This window comes from Leiobunum rupestre, chromosome 7, assembly GCF_980474605.1.
Source record: "Leiobunum rupestre chromosome 7, qqLeiRupe1.1.hap1, whole genome shotgun sequence".
NCBI classification, from domain to species: domain Eukaryota; kingdom Metazoa; phylum Arthropoda; class Arachnida; order Opiliones; family Sclerosomatidae; genus Leiobunum; species Leiobunum rupestre.
The window spans coordinates 17,140,003-17,156,214 of record NC_143390.1 but is presented as its reverse complement, the minus strand read 5'-3'; the positions used below and the strand labels follow the sequence as shown (position 1 = coordinate 17,156,214).

At 36.7% G+C, this 16,212-nt stretch overlaps 3 protein-coding genes across 6 annotated transcripts; 2 read left to right on the top strand and 1 right to left on the bottom strand.

Annotated features, from left to right (window-relative positions):
• The first annotated feature begins 4,741 nt into the window (after window positions 1-4,741).
• Window positions 4,742-9,749, top strand: LOC149934921 (CDK5 and ABL1 enzyme substrate 2). Of its 2 annotated transcripts, none has more exons than XM_090154560.1 (11): window positions 4,742-5,466; window positions 5,534-5,649; window positions 5,843-5,876; window positions 5,956-6,181; window positions 6,251-6,458; window positions 7,273-7,421; window positions 7,480-7,586; window positions 7,652-7,688; window positions 7,763-7,825; window positions 7,890-7,994; window positions 8,060-9,749. In XM_090154560.1, exons 1-11 carry the CDS (start codon window positions 5,090-5,092, stop codon window positions 8,198-8,200), a joined length of 1,563 nt encoding a protein of 520 aa, XP_090010686.1. In that variant the 5' UTR covers window positions 4,742-5,089; the 3' UTR covers window positions 8,201-9,749. The 2 variants fall into 2 exon arrangements, with proteins under 2 accessions (XP_090010686.1, XP_090010684.1); XM_090154558.1 differs by having other exon boundaries at window positions 5,774-5,876.
• On the bottom strand, window positions 9,669-11,008 carry LOC149934920 (calcium and integrin-binding family member 2-like). 2 transcript variants are annotated; one of them, XM_090154561.1, is made up of 7 exons: window positions 10,684-11,003; window positions 10,565-10,599; window positions 10,401-10,500; window positions 10,190-10,337; window positions 10,006-10,121; window positions 9,857-9,945; window positions 9,669-9,794 (listed from the first exon to the last, which is right to left on the bottom strand). In XM_090154561.1, the coding sequence occupies exons 1-7, from the start codon at window positions 10,732-10,734 to the stop codon at window positions 9,773-9,775; spliced, it is 561 nt and encodes a 186-aa protein (XP_090010687.1). In that variant the 5' UTR covers window positions 10,735-11,003; the 3' UTR covers window positions 9,669-9,772. The 2 variants fall into 2 exon arrangements, with proteins under 2 accessions (XP_090010687.1, XP_090010688.1); XM_090154562.1 differs by having other exon boundaries at window positions 9,674-9,794; window positions 10,006-10,091; window positions 10,684-11,008.
• Window positions 10,988-16,059, top strand: Tmem214 (Transmembrane protein 214). Of its 2 annotated transcripts, none has more exons than XM_090154557.1 (14): window positions 10,988-11,318; window positions 11,386-11,597; window positions 11,662-11,812; window positions 11,887-12,110; window positions 12,656-12,761; window positions 12,816-12,897; window positions 12,976-13,219; window positions 13,283-13,374; window positions 13,465-13,618; window positions 14,463-14,580; window positions 14,645-14,741; window positions 14,816-14,984; window positions 15,049-15,200; window positions 15,373-15,557. In XM_090154557.1, the coding sequence occupies exons 1-14, from the start codon at window positions 11,192-11,194 to the stop codon at window positions 15,419-15,421; spliced, it is 1,977 nt and encodes a 658-aa protein (XP_090010683.1). In that variant the 5' UTR covers window positions 10,988-11,191; the 3' UTR covers window positions 15,422-15,557. The 2 variants fall into 2 exon arrangements, with proteins under 2 accessions (XP_090010683.1, XP_090010682.1); XM_090154556.1 differs by lacking the exon at window positions 15,373-15,557 and adding an exon at window positions 15,744-16,059 and having other exon boundaries at window positions 10,989-11,318.
• Window positions 16,060-16,212: the final 153 nt, after the last annotated feature.

Below are 16,212 nucleotides of genomic sequence, written 5' to 3'. Positions count from 1 at the left end.
CACTGCTCCATGTACCCCTATAACAACCCTCTTTCTGGGGTTTTTTTTTCACTGAGTAGAGCTCCAGGCTTCGTTTTGATCGCACATCTGCTCGCCATTTCGTTTCAGCGTGGTCTTGTGCCTCGCTGTTAACTGTCGTTTGCCAGTCCTTGTAAGTGGTGAGGGCGCCTCTTTTTGTACCAATTCCGGCCACTTTGTCCATTTGCGCAAATCTTTTTGTCCAGCTAGTTTCCAGCCCGTTCTGCCTTATAAAGTCGTGCATTTGTTTAGGGAGGCTCGAGTCAGGTAAGAATTTCAGGCGACCACCGTAACATAATTTGCTACGGGCCTCTCTGTCTATCATGGTCGACCAGCCCTGCGTTGAGGGCTGTCTTCCCCACTTCGAACTGGGTTCTCTCTAGTACTCGACCAAGGCGTGGGGAGAAACAGAGTACCTCGTTCCCATACGTTAACGCCGGCACTGCGACGACTTTCCATAAGAGTCTTCCTACTGTGTATTTGTTGTACGACTTTTCCGCCATATTTCGAACTGCCATCTTAACTTGTTACACCGTTTAATGAGTATTATCTCCATTAGATCCATATAGTTGGCATTAGAGTTGAAGGTAACCCCTAGGTACTGAAAACTATCGACATACTTCAGTTCGGCTGATTGTAGGTATAGCGCGGTATGTTGATTGCCCCCCCCCCCCCCCGATAACAAGGATTACTGATTTTGGTGGGCTGAAAGACAGACCCGTATGGGTAGCGAATTCCGTGCAGGCGTCTAAGAGTTTCTGCATGTCCTGAGCATTGTTCGCGAAAAGAGCAATGTCGTCTGCATACATAAGGCACGTGATCATTAGTTTATAGTTTTCTTTACCGATAGTTGCGCCGACTTTCCTCTCCAAAAGGCTGGAGGCCAGTTCATCTATGAATATTACGAATAGCACCGGGGAGAGTGGGCATCCTTGTCGTAATCCTACCCGACTTTCAAACGCTGGGGTTGTTACTTGGCCGATGGTATAGAAATAGTAGCATTTCGCATATAAGGCCGAGATTGCTCTTATAAGAGCGGGAGGTATCCCTTTATTCTTCATACATTCCCAGAGTTGTTTCCTGTCTACGGTATCATATGCCTTTTGGATGTCCAGGAAGGCAATTTGTAGCTGTTTACCCTGGGTGAGGGACAGCTCTATAAGTTGTGTGATAACAAATAGGTGGTCCGCTATACGCCGATTTGGGCGGAAACCGCTCTGCATTTCACTAAGTAGATCTTTATCTTCAAGAAGCGTCGAGAGGCGATTCTTCAATATAATCGTATATAGTTTATAGATGACGCTTCTATGTCTAGTTCATCTTTTCCTTTTCCTTTGAAGATCAGAGTGACCCGAGCCTCCAGCCAAGCCGCCGGTACATTGTCAGTTTCGAGGATTGTGTTTAGAAGTTGTCTGAGGCTCTCCTTTGCTATGGGTCCCAATGCCCGGAGGCATTCAGCATAGATGTCATATCTTCCCGCAGCTTTGCCAGTTTTTAAATTGGCAATGCCTGTCAATAGTTCTTGGATTGTGAAGGGGTCAGCAGTTTTATTTTTATACTCAACAGGCCTTTGCACGTCATTCTCCCGGTTGCTGTCCTGTCTTCCAGGGGAAAGAAGCGCGTTTTCCAAGTCTTTCATATATTCGGTAACCCGATTCGCAATGTCTTTCCTCCGTACTAGGATCGAACCGTCTCTAGCCTTGACCCCCTGAAACTTTCGGGCTTCAACTTTGTTCTGATTACGGATACCCTTCATAAACTTCCAGAATTTTTTCCCTTTATCCTTTCCAGATTTTTCAATTTCTCTCTCAACCTTGGACTTGTGGGAGTTTATTTTCTTTTCGATTAAGGTCTTTGAGATCCTTCGAGCCTTCTGGTACTCAAGCCATTTATATCGAATTTCTTCCACTCCCATGTTCATTGAAATGGCATGTCGGTGTTCCCTATTTGCTAGCTTCCGGTCTGTAATGCTCTGGGCTACTTCTTGGTCCCACCAGAGTTTGGGCGTGAAACCACCTTTCAAATTCCCACTCACCCGCCTGGTCTTAAGATTCATTTTCAGGCACAACAGTAGGCGGTCGACGAAACTATCGTAGGAGTGCAGTCCCGCTTCCGCTTCACTTTCCATTGCCAGCGAGAAGTTTTTCAAACCCTCCTCGTCACTAAAATCCCAAAAGATTTTAGGGTGTAATACTTCGTGAGTACTCCCGACATCCGGTTTCTTCATCTGGTGCAGAGCAGTTAGGTCCAAAGTAGAAAAAATCCCAAAATGATCACTGGTAACACTTTCCATTCCAGTGTCGTCTATTTTGACATGGGTTACAGCCATAGATATATGAAACGTATATAAAGGTCTAGATAAAATATTTCAAAGGGAGTCAATACGAAGGTGACAGCTAGCAGAAACGCGTAATTTCTGCAGGCTATCCTTATAAGGCGCTATCTATCGGTAAGAAAGCTCGTGCTATCGTCGCGAGAGCCATTGTCTCCTGCTTTAAAATTATACTAAAAGTCACCAACAGATGGTGTCTAAAGACTACGGCCTGCGGAAAGGTACTACTACTACTTCTTAGTACTAAAATGCTAAGAGAGCTCGCGCTCTTGGTCACGTGCCTTCCTCGGCGTCTGCTAGGTGTCAATTCCGTATTTTATGTTAGGCTTAGACGCCCCGAAATTTATCTAGACCTTTATATACATTTCTTATATCTATGGTTACAGCTTCGAGTAAAGTCTCGCAATACAGCACATAGTCCACTGTCGTTAATGATTTTGGGCCTTTTCTTGTATATATTCCTTCGCATATCGGCGCCAAATTTCCAATGACCAGGGCATGGTTTTCCACAAATCTCTTAAGTCGTTTTCCGCCAGCGTTTTCCTCTCCCAATTCCAAAATATGGCCGTTAAAATCTCCCATCAGATACGCATTTTTGCCCTCCTCTTTAAAACATATCATATCATTGTCCAGGCAGGAGTATATCCTTTCATTTAAAGTTCGCGCCTGGGCGGATTCACCGGACGCGCAGTATACCAGGGCAAAAACCAAATCTTCACGGCCTTCGATAGAAAACCACATGTGTTCTCTACACCTTCTGATGATTTTGATTGGCCTTCGCGCAAAATACATAATTCCGATGCCGCCGCCCGGTTTTTCTCTTCCCGTTCGGTTGACACCCGCCCAACAGCATCCCTTTGGGATATCCGGAGTCTCGCCACCCCGGAGGTGAGTTTCAGTTAGCCCATATAAAACTAAATTTTTGTCCAACATAAGCTGGTGTATTTCAGCGTACTTCACCTCCGATCGCGCGCCTTGAACGTTGGCAAATCCAAAGTTTTAGGTATCTATGGTAGGTATAGTCTCTTTGCTTTTGGCTGCGGCGTTTACTTCTTCTAGTATTGTGCTTATTTGAACGAACTTTGAAAGCGTTAAAATGTTCAGCGGCCGGTAGATTATCAGGCAATATGGCAGAGTGGTTCAGAAAAGCACAGTTAGGTCGGCTAGAGGTAATGTTTACACTAGGGGTAACACTGTCCGTTGAAAGATTTACATACTTATTTACATATTTATACGATTGACTAGGTGATTCAATGACTGTAACCTCGGGAGCGTAAATCTCCGCCTTAGTAGAGACACCAACGTTCTCAGTCATTACTGGTTGCTTGTTCCCAACCGATTTTTCACTATGGGGTGCGTTGTCTGTGGGGCCTGATTCCCAGTATGCAGGCCTGGTTGCGAGTTTTTTGCTCCACCATGCTGTCCTTTGTTATTTCCTCGCCACGCACTACTGCCTAGTCTACCTCCTCTAGCGTTCCTGGCACTTGAAGATGATCTAGTAGCACTGCGCCGACTAGTCCAAGCATGCATTCGGGCCATCATCTGTTGGTCCAATGTCCGGTCGGGGGCCATCCTTACATTGCGATATTCCGGGACTTGGTTATTATAGAGCTTCGAGGCTGCCTGCAGAATAGCGTGCCTCGTTTCGCCACTATCGACAGTAATTAGAATTGGTCTCTCTTTTCGGTGCTTGCCTCTACCAAAACGTGTATATGTTATAACAGAAAAGTTAAGAGACTCATATAATTCCAGGGCCTACAAAATATAGATGGCGCTACCGCCTAATTATAAAGATGAATTTCGTACAGTCTTATCAGAACAGGGGGGCGATTCTGTAAGAAATCGAATGAGAATTCGATCTCGATACCCTATGGGGCCTATTCTGTAAATATTCGAAATCCAATTTTCGATCGAAAACAAGATTTCGACGAATGGTATTCGGTAAAGATTTCGAATAAGCATAAATCAATGTAAATTGTCGAAGTCGATCTCGACATGGTATAGGGTATCGAGATCGAATTCCCATTCGATTTCTTACAGAATCGCCCCCCTGGTCGAGATCGACTTCGACAATTTACATTGATTTATGCTTATTCGAAATCTTTACAGAATACCATTCGTCGAGATCTCGAAGTTCGAAATCTAGTTTTCGATCGAAAATTGGATTTCGAATATTTACAGAATAGGCCCCCAGGTCCCGCGTAACCATGGCGACCGAAATCGTAATTGTAATTCTAGCAGTATTATTCCCAATTCAATGGTTCCAATGTCTATGGGAAGCACTGACGTCGTGAGTGAGTGCTATCCTCCTTGGTGAGTGCGTGAGTAGTCCTAGTGGATCTAGGAGTACCCCTGTTTACTACTCCTAGAGTGGATCAAGGTCCGTGAGTCTGTCACGAAAAATACGCTAGTGGATTGCAAAATAATTCACCCTTTACTTCGTCGGCCTTGGCTTCCTTAAATTTAAATAGCCGCTTTTTTAAGTGTTTTATTCGAATTCTTTTATTATTTGTATTTAAAAAAAACATTGTTTAATTTCGGTTTGCTATAGTTATGTTCAATGAAGTCTAAGTTCATCATGGCTGGAAGTAGGCCTTGGTTTGTTCGGACGTCCGTGAAAACAGAGACGACAATTTATGTGATCTTGGATTTCACTTTGTCCTTCAGTTGGACTAAACACTGTTAATTTTTGCTGTTGGTTTTTTCCGCTTACTCAACAATTTTTAAGAACTTAAGCATATGGCAACGGTTATTAAACGGAGAAGATCTCGGAGGCGTTTAGCAGCGCTTACCTTTCTATCTAATATTTCTCTCGATGGCACTCATCGAGATACAAAGCTTGGTCTGTTTAGTAGAAGTGCAACAGATGAAAACCCATTGAATCGAGTTGTAGACTCCTCTACCGAGCAGGAAAATTCTATTAATGGGAAAGAAAATAAAAATCTTAGTAAAAGCACTTTATCAGATAGATTTCCTTTGGCTCATACTTCCCCGTCAGGTGGAGATCCGCATAAACAAGATATAAAGTATTGTAGGCATGCCAGTATTAGCGATGATCGCTTTTTGCCAATGCACCTTGTAGGTCAGGGTAGGCATAGTCCCAAAGAACGAGACCGGTAATGAGAAATTTTGAGTATATTTGATTTATGGTGACTATTTCATGATTAATTATTATTTTAATAGGGTTCATAGCTTTGTCAGTGAGACAAGAGCTCGTCTTTCTTCTTTCAGTCGACGTAAACCACTTACACATACTGAACAAATTATACCACCTTATTGTGAAAGCACGGAAAGTTTAGGTAATAAATTTAGCTGTTATGGCACCTTTTTAATCCAAAGACTAATGTTTTTAAATTTATGAATAAAATTTTAAATCCCTCTAACTTAACTAACAATGTTATGCATGCTGTTTGGTTTGAACAGTTTGTATTGGTCGTAGTCGTAATGCCTCAAGTAGTTTATCAGAATCATCAGTTGAAGTAAAATTTTTAGGGACCCCGAAGGAGCAGTCAATTAAAGACGAAAGGTAATGTTGAGTGTACCTAAAGATGGAAACCCTTAATAAAATGTTACTTTGATATTTTTAACTGACGTGATGTTTCCAGATTGGTTCTTGTATCATCAAAGAAAGCGCCATTTGTAGTTTTCTCTTCACTACCATATCACCGCAGAAGTTTTCATTCCAATGCCACTAGAGGTGATTCTAAACCAGAGATCAGTTGGCGAGGGCGTCACGCATCAGGCAGTCGCCAGCTATCCATAATAAATGACACCCCTGACCCAGCTGACATTTTGGGATTGCTTGGCTTTGAGAAGCCAGAGGAAGGCCTAGTAATATCCTTTTTTTGTATGATTATTTATTGATATAATTATCTAAAATTTAACATGATTCTTTTAAAGGATGTGTCTTACAGCCAGCTGTTATTGCCTTCTATCCATTCTTTCCAACGTCGATGCCGTGCACATACAGCCCATGATTCCGATTTCCCTGTACCGCTAGGTGCCCATCATCCTGGCCTAAACAGATGCCAATCATACGATCCCGCAGTTTTAACCAGGGCTCTGATTTCAATGCCTACAACTCCACCAGCTGTAGCCATTGACCCTGGTTAGTTTTCTATAATTATTTCTTGCGAGTCTTCGAGTCCAATATTTCAATACTTGTTCGAGTCTTAGAGTCCATAAGAAATGGATTTTAACTCTTTCAAGGCCAATTAAAGTCTAAATTTTCCAATAGAGTCCAATTCGAGCCCTAAATTTTATCCCAACCATTTAAAAACAGAAAATATTATTTTTACTAATTATTAACTAATTATAAAAGTTATATGAATAGTTTACAATTGATATTAAAAAATTACCAAAAATTCTCAACTAAATTTTTGATTCTTCACACGAAATTGGAGAATCATGATCATCTTGTGGTAAAATTTACTCTTGAAATGCCTTTTCTTTTATTCATTTACTCATTTTCCCGGAATTATTTTGAGAAAATGAGCGGTAAAAATAGTAAAAAACTAAAAAGCAACTAACGGCCGCAACACTCCTCGTTTATAACTGAAGAGAGTTCTAGAAAGTTTGAAAGTAAAAGCAAAACCAAAGGCAGTGTAGGATTTGATGACCAATAAAGTGGCGGAATTCTTGAGGGCAGCAATACTGCAGGGCTGTTAGCGGAATATTTAAAAGCAAACCAAAAAAGAATCGCCGGAAAATAATAGACTCACCAGGAAATAATGAACTTGCCGGTAAATATGGGACTCGCCGGGTATTTTTCATTTTATTTATAAACTCTAGTCCACTTTGAGTAATTTTTTAATCGGAAGCCAGGTACCTAATCTAGTCCTAGAAAAATGATTTTCGAGTACTCGCACAGCCCTATTTCTCCATTGTTAAAATTTTCTTTAAATTTTTAATGACAATTGCAGGTTCTGATTGGGAAGAGTTCCAAGTTCATGCCAACTCCTGTCACCAGTGCTTTGGAAATTCCATCACTGGATATCATCCAAATCTTTTAGATGATCCCGAACTTATTGCAGGGAAGCACAGCACCGTACTTACCTTTCCTGGATATGTGGTATATTTTTGCTAATGAGTAGTTATTAACAGTATGAAATAATTTGAAAAAATTTCAGACATCAGTTATTGACTACGTTAAGCCTTCTGACTTGAAGAAAGAATTGAATGGGAAATTCAAAGAGCGTTTCCCTCTAATTCAGCTTTCACTCAGTAAGCTTCGGAGGTAATTATAACATTTCTTTTTAAATTTTACTTAGATCGATTTTCTTTAACTTAGTTTTTCTTTAGTATCAAACGAGAAATGTGCAAAATTTCAAGGCAAGAGGTATTAAAACGTTTTTATTATATTCACCATATTTTTATTCAAATAAACAATTAATAATCTTCTGCATTATTCAGTGTGGAATTGACTTGTTAACAGTTGCACAAGCTTACGTTTATTTTGAGAAGCTTATATTGAAGGCAAGTTGTTTAGGTTTTAATTATCAATTATATCAAAGTTTTTGACCTAATATTTTATCTTCAGATGCTGATTAACAAACAAAATCGAAAATTGTGCGCCGGTGCCTGTCTTTTGCTCTCCGCTAAATTAAATGATGTTAAAGGAGGCGAATTGAAACTTTTGATTGAAGTAAATCTACAATGCTTATTCTGGTAGATATTGAAAAGTTTTGTAATATTGGTTTTTCGTTCCAGAAAACTGAAACTGTATTTCGTTTGAGCCGCAAAGATCTTTTGAGCTCCGAATTTGGGGTTCTAGTAGCCTTGGAGTTTTCCCTTCATTTGTCAACTTGGGAAATCTTTCCTCATTATCAAAGATTGCTTTACGAGTCTTGACAGCCGGCTACGGTCAAGGATCGGAGTAGGAGGTCCTCGGACAGTGGTGTTAATCTTCTACGTCGAAGCTCAAATCCATTGGCAGCCCTTAAATGGCATCATAGACGTATTTCCAGTATCACCGTAAAAAAATAAAAAGAGTGGAAATGGACCCAAAAAATTAATAGTGCCTCGTAGAATTGCTTATTTATTAGCTGCTGATTATTATTTTTGGGAGTGTAATATTTATGAGGTTTAATATCTTCTGCGTTGGGTTAATGGGAATAGGTACTTAAATTTATATGTCAAAAATTACGGTGATACTATTGCTTTTACCCTTTAAACTAATCTCTTATTGAAATTTCATACTTTGTTAGTTTTTCCACTCCCCAACTACATGGAAAATTAGATAACGCTGTATTTTTACAGGGGTTGTAGAGTGAAACCATTTTTCCACAAGCTTCTTTGTACACGCACTAAAACATGCACTTTTTAGCACCCTTTAGAATTTTACACCATTTAAAAAAAGTTATCTATACGTATATATTTGGGTACTTTTGTTTACAAGTACCAATCTTTTTAGCTTTTACACTTGGGAAAGTATTAGCAGTTGCTTATGTAGTAATTGTTTCTGTAGATACTTAGAAATCTCCTTTTTAGAAAATAAAAAAATACCCATTCCAGTATTCGCGTATTTGCAGTTAGTAATAAATGTTAACTGTTATTTGTCTAGTTTATAACATTTCCTAACTAGGGATAACAATACTAAAAACAAAATTTTGCAATTGAGACATAATGTATATTAGGATGCGAGCTTATGTAGAAATCAATATTTTGTAGAGAAATTAACTACATTATTTCTCCTTAAATTTGAAGTATTATATAATTCTAGTCCATTCGTACCTCTTACTAAAGTAAAATTACGAAGTTTTGTACACTTATATAAAAACAACTACAATGTAAGGTAATTGAAATTATCTAGTTATTGTGACTTTTATAAACATCATTTGGATGTGTTAAACCTATGGTATATTGTTGCTTAAAAGTAATTGAAAGGTATTTCCTATATTATCCTTTTATCCCCAAGAGTTTTTCTCTTGTAAAATGATAGAACAGTGCAAAGTTCGTTTGTAGCTCTTTATAGGCACATGTAAAAATATTGTAAAAAATGAGGGTTTTTGAGAAAACAGTACCTGGATTTATCAATTTTTTGCCCTTTTCAAAATATTTTTGTATGAGGTTAACTTTAATTGTAGTTCTAAAAATGTAGGCAGGTAGTTAGAAATGGATGATGTATGTGCTTTTGAAACAATTTATTTTATAACAAAAATTATAAAAAAACCTAATTATACTAAATATAGATAAAACAGGCAGTTCAATTTTGTTTATGAAGTAACTGGTGCAGATATTAATTTAAAAAAAAATTTAGGAAACTTACAATAAAAAATTGAAACGTATTCTTGCTAAGTAAAATATCACTTTAATTGTTTATAACATTTGGTAATAATATTTAAAAACAATTGTCAAATTATTAAATACTGTATATCATTATAAAATTCTTTGGCCATTACGCAAATTTTTGGTTTTTTTAATTCACAACCTTATTTTAAATGAACTGAAACCAAATTTAATTATTAATTTCAATACGTAAATCAAATTTCAAAGTTTAAATATTACTTCATAAAGTCTGGAGATTTGGATATAACATGCTCAAATTCGGCAAATGCAAGGTAGTTATCTTCATCCAAATCAGCTTCATTCATGATCTATTTATAAAGGATTAATAATTTGTGGCATAGTGTGTTACAAATGCGAAAGAAACTTACATTATCAATTAATTCATCTATATCATTTTCTTGTAATTTTTGGCCACCAGGTTCTGTTAATCTTTTGATAATCTCTTTTAAATCGCCTGTTGAGAGCATATCATCTTCATCAAAATCTTTATGAATGAGAAAATACGTATAATGGAGGCAACTTATAATTTTTTTTCAACATTTTAGGAATTACCATATATTCTAAAGGCGTATTCAGTTTTAACTGACTTAGGTGCAGTCTCGCTAAAAACGGACATCATGTCTAAGAAGTCTTCAAATGTTAAATTTCCATCTTGATCTGAGCTAAAAACTTTGCAGATCCTGTCTTTGAATGGATTCACCTTGATTTTGAAACAAATATATTTAGTTTTGACTAGGTTTCCGGGTTTTCTAGGAATTTTTACATGCAATTCTGGTAGACTTAAAATCTTTTCTCTGGGAAGTTTGGCGTTTCTGTCTTTGCTTATTATTTCTGGGGCGAGAGTTTTAAATCTTTTATAAGCGCTTCAAAAATGAAAGAGTAATTAATTATCTGCTATATAAAAATACTGATAGTGTTTTAACTCACTGCAAGATTTCTTTTTTGGTGAAATAAGTTAATTCCTAAATACATATGCAAAGGCTTATTATTATTATTCGTAGTAGTAGTAGTAGTAGTAGTTATTTAATATTTTCTTTTTTATTTACTTGATAATCATCCAGTTCTTCTTCTGTAAAAGCGCTAGCCGCCGAGCCCATTTTTTTAAAAGTTTAAACGAAATCAGAAAAGTGGAAGCATGAAAGAAAAATAAACTTTTTTTGCTTTAGGTTATGCAAAAACTTAAACCATCGGCTAAATTATTGCATATATGTCTGTCTGTCTGTCTTTGAACCATTCGCTGAAAAAATTATCCGGTTTGACATGCAAATTCTAGGTGCATTTGGTGCTACTTGTTTTTTTTTATCATGGGTATTTTTTTATGTAACTGTCTCCCCCTCCCCTCCGCGCAAGAGATATTTGGCAGGTCTTTGACGTGGCTCTCTGAAGAATCGCCGGTCGATCTCTTTTTAAAAGTGATGATCTGCTGAGGTGACGACACGCGCATTCGAGATTTTTTTTAAACTCTTTTACTATTTTCTAAATTGTTAAACCCATTATAATCTCTAATAACAAGTTCTGAATTAAATCGCATGCGTAAGAAAGATTAGTTTGAAAATGTCATCTTCAAATTCATGGGAAGTGGTGAAATCCAGTAAAAAACGTAGTGTACCAGATGTCAATGGCAAAATTAAACCTCCAGCCAAGAAAAAAATTGATAATTTACCAAAATTAGATGAGCGAGGTACAGTGCAATGATTTTTTTCTGGAATTTTTAATTAACTTGCACTTGTTTCGGTTTACGTATTAAGGTACATTGAAGGAGGATCGAACCATTTTTGAAGCATTCTTGGAGAAGGAACGGAAAAATGATGATTTGAAAAAGAAAAGTGATCCTAAAACAAATGGAACCGTAGAAAATAAAAGCAAGAAAGCAGTAACGCAGACTCAACCCAAGAAGAAAACTCAAGAGAAAAAGAAGGATGCTCCGAAGATAGCCACATTTGAGGAAGTTGTTGATCAAGTAGAAGCTCATTCATATCTATTTTAAATTGATTTATTACTAACTCATTTCTTCTCATTTACAGCTGTCAATAAAAGAAATAAAATCATTGTTGGATACAGTTCAAAGCCGATTTCCTGAAATTCCATCGATTTGGTTGAAAGATCTGGCTGCTTACTTGAATTTGAAGCTAAAGGTTGAAATTTCCGACCCAGTTTTCACTAATAAGCTTACTAGTGAGTGAAAATGTTGTTGTTCATAAGGCTTTCAAGTTATCCCTTGTTCAATTCATTTGGAAATTTAATAATAGGTTATCCATCGAGTACTCTTCCAAAAGGAATTCATCAACTTTTGAAGAGCACGCTCAATCAATGCACCACTCAAACATTAGTTCTATTTTTCGATCACTGCATTACTTCAATAGTGCAAGAGGGTTCGAAAAGTGACTTCTCACAGCATGTAAATGGTTACAGAGTTTTTTTTCAGTGCCTGGGACAAGTTAAACCGGAAATTATCCTTAATAACTTGCCAAAGGTGAGATTTTTAGGGGGGAAAAATTATTAGTTGTACCATAAGTGAATAATAAACATAAGTATGGCACAGAACAAATTCGGTGAATGATAGTCTGTCGTGGAGTGATTGCAAAATTGGAGGTTTCCGAACAGGAAATACGTCCCTTCCTACTCTTTCCATTGGCAAAATAGTTGGTTAGTTTGATGGCGAGAAATAAGAGCAAACATGCGTTTAGGTTTGAAATTAGAAAAAAACTAACTTCTGAAATGGAGCCACTGTTTATGATAGTTATTTTTATCTTCCGCTTCAATAATTCATAATTATTTTCCAAAAGTAAGCATTATTTACACTTTAAAGCATTTCAATTGTCCTTGGCTCGTCTGTCGAAAAGGCTGCCGGTGGACCATCCAAATACTAGGAGCAGTTAGCGGTACTTAATGGTTTATGTTGTCATTGGCGAAACAGACTACCATTAAAAAATTTGCATTGGGGGAATAGGAAGTGTCATACTTGTGGTTATTATCCACTTATGGTTGTACCTATAATAATTTTTCTTTAATCTTTAGCTAATAGAAATGAGAAACAACTGTCAAAATAGGCATCCAGTATGTTTAACAATTTTGTGGGCTGCTGGACAAGCTGGATTGTCTAGTTTAAAGGCAGGGTTAAAAGGTACGTTTTGAATTTCAATACATCACAGATCGGAGCTAATCTTTATTCATTTAGTTTGGCTGGAGTTAATGTTCCCAGTTTTGGGCATGAGAGCTTTCTCAAAATACACCGTTGAATATCTAGAATGCCTTTTACAGTAAATTAATTAATTATATTATAGTTATAGCTTGGATATGGTAGGGGGTTAATTTCCTGTTTTGTTTTAATAATTTAGATTACACCCAGAAATAAAATCCGTTTCAGACGTGTTGGGGGTGCGGGAATTTTTTCCTGTGTTTGATTTTCTCTACTCATCATCAATGGGTTCCAGCGGCCTTTACCACAAACAACTTTTGAACCTGTACCCAAAACTCAAAGCCTTATCTTATTACTCAAATCAAGAGCCAGTTCTGAGGCATTTTTTCCCCTCTTATTTGAGCCGGCTACAAACATCTACTGCCAGTGCTATGAAAGAGGAGGTGAAAAGGACAAAAAATCAATCTTAGTTTGAAAAATTTTAACAGAACTTAACAATTGTTTAGTTGCTGTCAAGCCTAGTGGAATGTTTAACGAAAGATAAACTCAGTTACAGTGTTTGGCGGCAAATGTACACTAAACATTTAACAGAATCCAGGTACATTATAGTGGGAAAAGTTAATTGTATTTGTGCTAAAATTTAAAAATTAATTTTGGCAGTTTATTGGTAAATATGTATTTATTTCAGTATCCTTCTGCAACACCTTACCACAAATTTTGAGAAATTGCCATCTGGATTTCCTCAAAAATTGTTGAAGGAGACTGTGAATTCGTTTAAAGTTACGAATGAAGAAATTGGGGGTCCAAAGAAAATTGGATTGGAATCAACTAAAAGTTGCAATGTAAGTTGAAAAAGTATCAAATGTGTTTTGTGCTTGATTTTAAAAGGTATTTTTGGTTTTCGTTGGGGTAGCTGAATGGTAATTTAAAAAAAAAAATCCAGTTTTGTTGTGAAAATGGAATTTCCCTTTCCGCACATTGAAATTTCCCCCTTTTGGACTATAATTTTCTTAGTTTTAAACTAAAAACAATGATATTTGGGTAAAACAATTACAGGGGACGTTGTAAAACGAAAGTAACAAATGACCTGAAGAAATTAATACTTATATTTTCATCTCTCAACGAGTAAAAAATAGGAACAATATTTACCAGTATACAGTTTGTGCTAGGGATATAGCGGGAAAAAGTCGTCGAATTTCCGTTTTCCCTTTTTACCGTTTTTAGGGGTCAAAATTTCCCTCAATCTGGCATCACTGGGTTATATAAGTTAATTGACGCGACGTCTTGTTTTTCGGATTTTCCATATTCCCTTTCTGATTGGTCAGTTTTAGGGGCTTCTTCTTGATCGTGGCAGAATATTTTGTCGCGCCGGTAAAAGACGATCGATGCCTCTGGTTTAGTTTTACATATTTTTCGGCGACCGCGGTACAAAAGGTCGGGAGGTTCGTTCGCTGTTGGCAGGTTGATATGTCGCCCATTGGTTATTAAATGTAATGAAGTGATATAATCTATCCAAAATTTATCAATTTTCATCTAGTCCCATAAAATTCTTTACGTTTTTAATGAATTACAGTATTAATCATTGTACTTGGTAAGAAAATATTTGGTTTTGGGGATACTCCAAAATAAATAACTGGACTCCTAAGGTCTTTCAGTACCAAGTATAAAAATTTCCATATTCTTTAGGAACTAATTGCCAAAATGAGTGTTTGGAGGTTTCCGTGGAGAGGGTTGATGTTTGCATTAATTTTTACAATAACAGCTCTTGTCTTCTATGATATAAATTTACATGGTTCATTCAAAGGTAAGTTTGTGCCGTAAGCCTACTTGTCAAATATATACAAATTATCAAATATAATACTCAATAGCTTCAAAAACGGGAAAGTACCTTAAAGACTACGGAGTCCTAGCTGTTTCTGATCATGCGAGAGTTAAAACTCTTATATACTGGAGAAAGACTTACAAGTAAATTCTCATACACCACCTTTTAGTTTTGAGCTTTTAAGTAGACACTTATATTTTGTTTGTCTCTTGCGCAGTTATCTGGAGAAACACGTGCCCCTCTATTACAGCAAAGCTTGCAAAATTGTCGGTCCATATTTAAAGGAGATATGGAAATACATTTTAGCAGCTTCTCTGTATCTCTGGGAATGTAGTCAACCCTTTTGGTTATGGCTCAATAAATCAGTTCCACCATTGCTTCAATCGGTAATATGAAATAATTATAGGTGGTTATTACTAAAGGCTAACTTTGGTCATTTTTATATAAAAGGTTTCTGATAATTTCCCTCAATTTTGGTCAACTCTAAGAGCTCAGTTCATATCTATTAGCGAGATAGCGAGTACTTACTTGTTATTGTGTTGGACCAACATCGTTTACTATCTGTCCTTGGCTGGCCATTGGCTACAAGAACATGTATTTACGTAAGATGTTTAGCATTTTAACCATGCATAATTGAAAATTACAATGCCATGAGGTGGGGTGGTTTGTTGGGTATTATTTTTTTTTTCACATAAATTTATGCTCTGGAGCTTTATGGGTGGGGTGAAAAGTTGACTGAAATTAAAATTTTATTAAATATTTTTACCCAAACAGTCTTAAAACTGAAGGTGAATGTGATGAATATCCCAGTGTACCAGCGTAAAAATTGAGTTATAATTACAAAATATTAGGTTTTTAAATTGAAATAATATAAAAATTTAGGGATATTTATATATAGGGGTTTTATTTTGGGTTTATTAAAGAAACTTACTTGTTTTATGATTTTTCGTAAATAAATTTTATAAGCTGTAAAATTGTTTTTGTTGAAGTATTTTAGATAACAGATTTCAAAGTTGATTAACAAGCTATTTTGGGTCTTTTCACTGCCAATTGGAGTGTTATTTGTTTTATTCATTGTAATTTTCAAAAAGAAATCTCATGCTGTCGTCCACCAACTAACTGCTGAGTTGTTCTTATGGTTTTAGTGGCGAATTGTCTCCGGATAAGATCCAAAGAATGGCAGGTGGTTTGGTGGCTGGAATGCAGGATTACACTAAAACAGCCTACAAGTGGTTTATGCAAACAATGTCTAACGTGTAAATCACACTCCGCCCGTAACACACTTAATTTCTAAATCCAGAAAAAAAAAATTGTACCCATTTGTACTTTTTTACTTTTAACATTTCGGTTCTTCTTTATTTCCATTACTCTTTATTCATTCCTAAATTCTATTCCATTCCACTTGATTAAATGCGTTTTGCTTTAAAAAGATACAAAGTCAATAAAAATTATGTTACGGAATTATGGTTACTTATTGGTGGCGCAAAATGGTATCTTTGGTACTGATTTCTTCGCTTCCCCTATCATTTCTTGGTACACCATTTTATTTAACAGGGTTGCGACACGTCAGGGAATTTAAAATTGGGTGGAAAATGTCAGGGAATACAGTTTAAT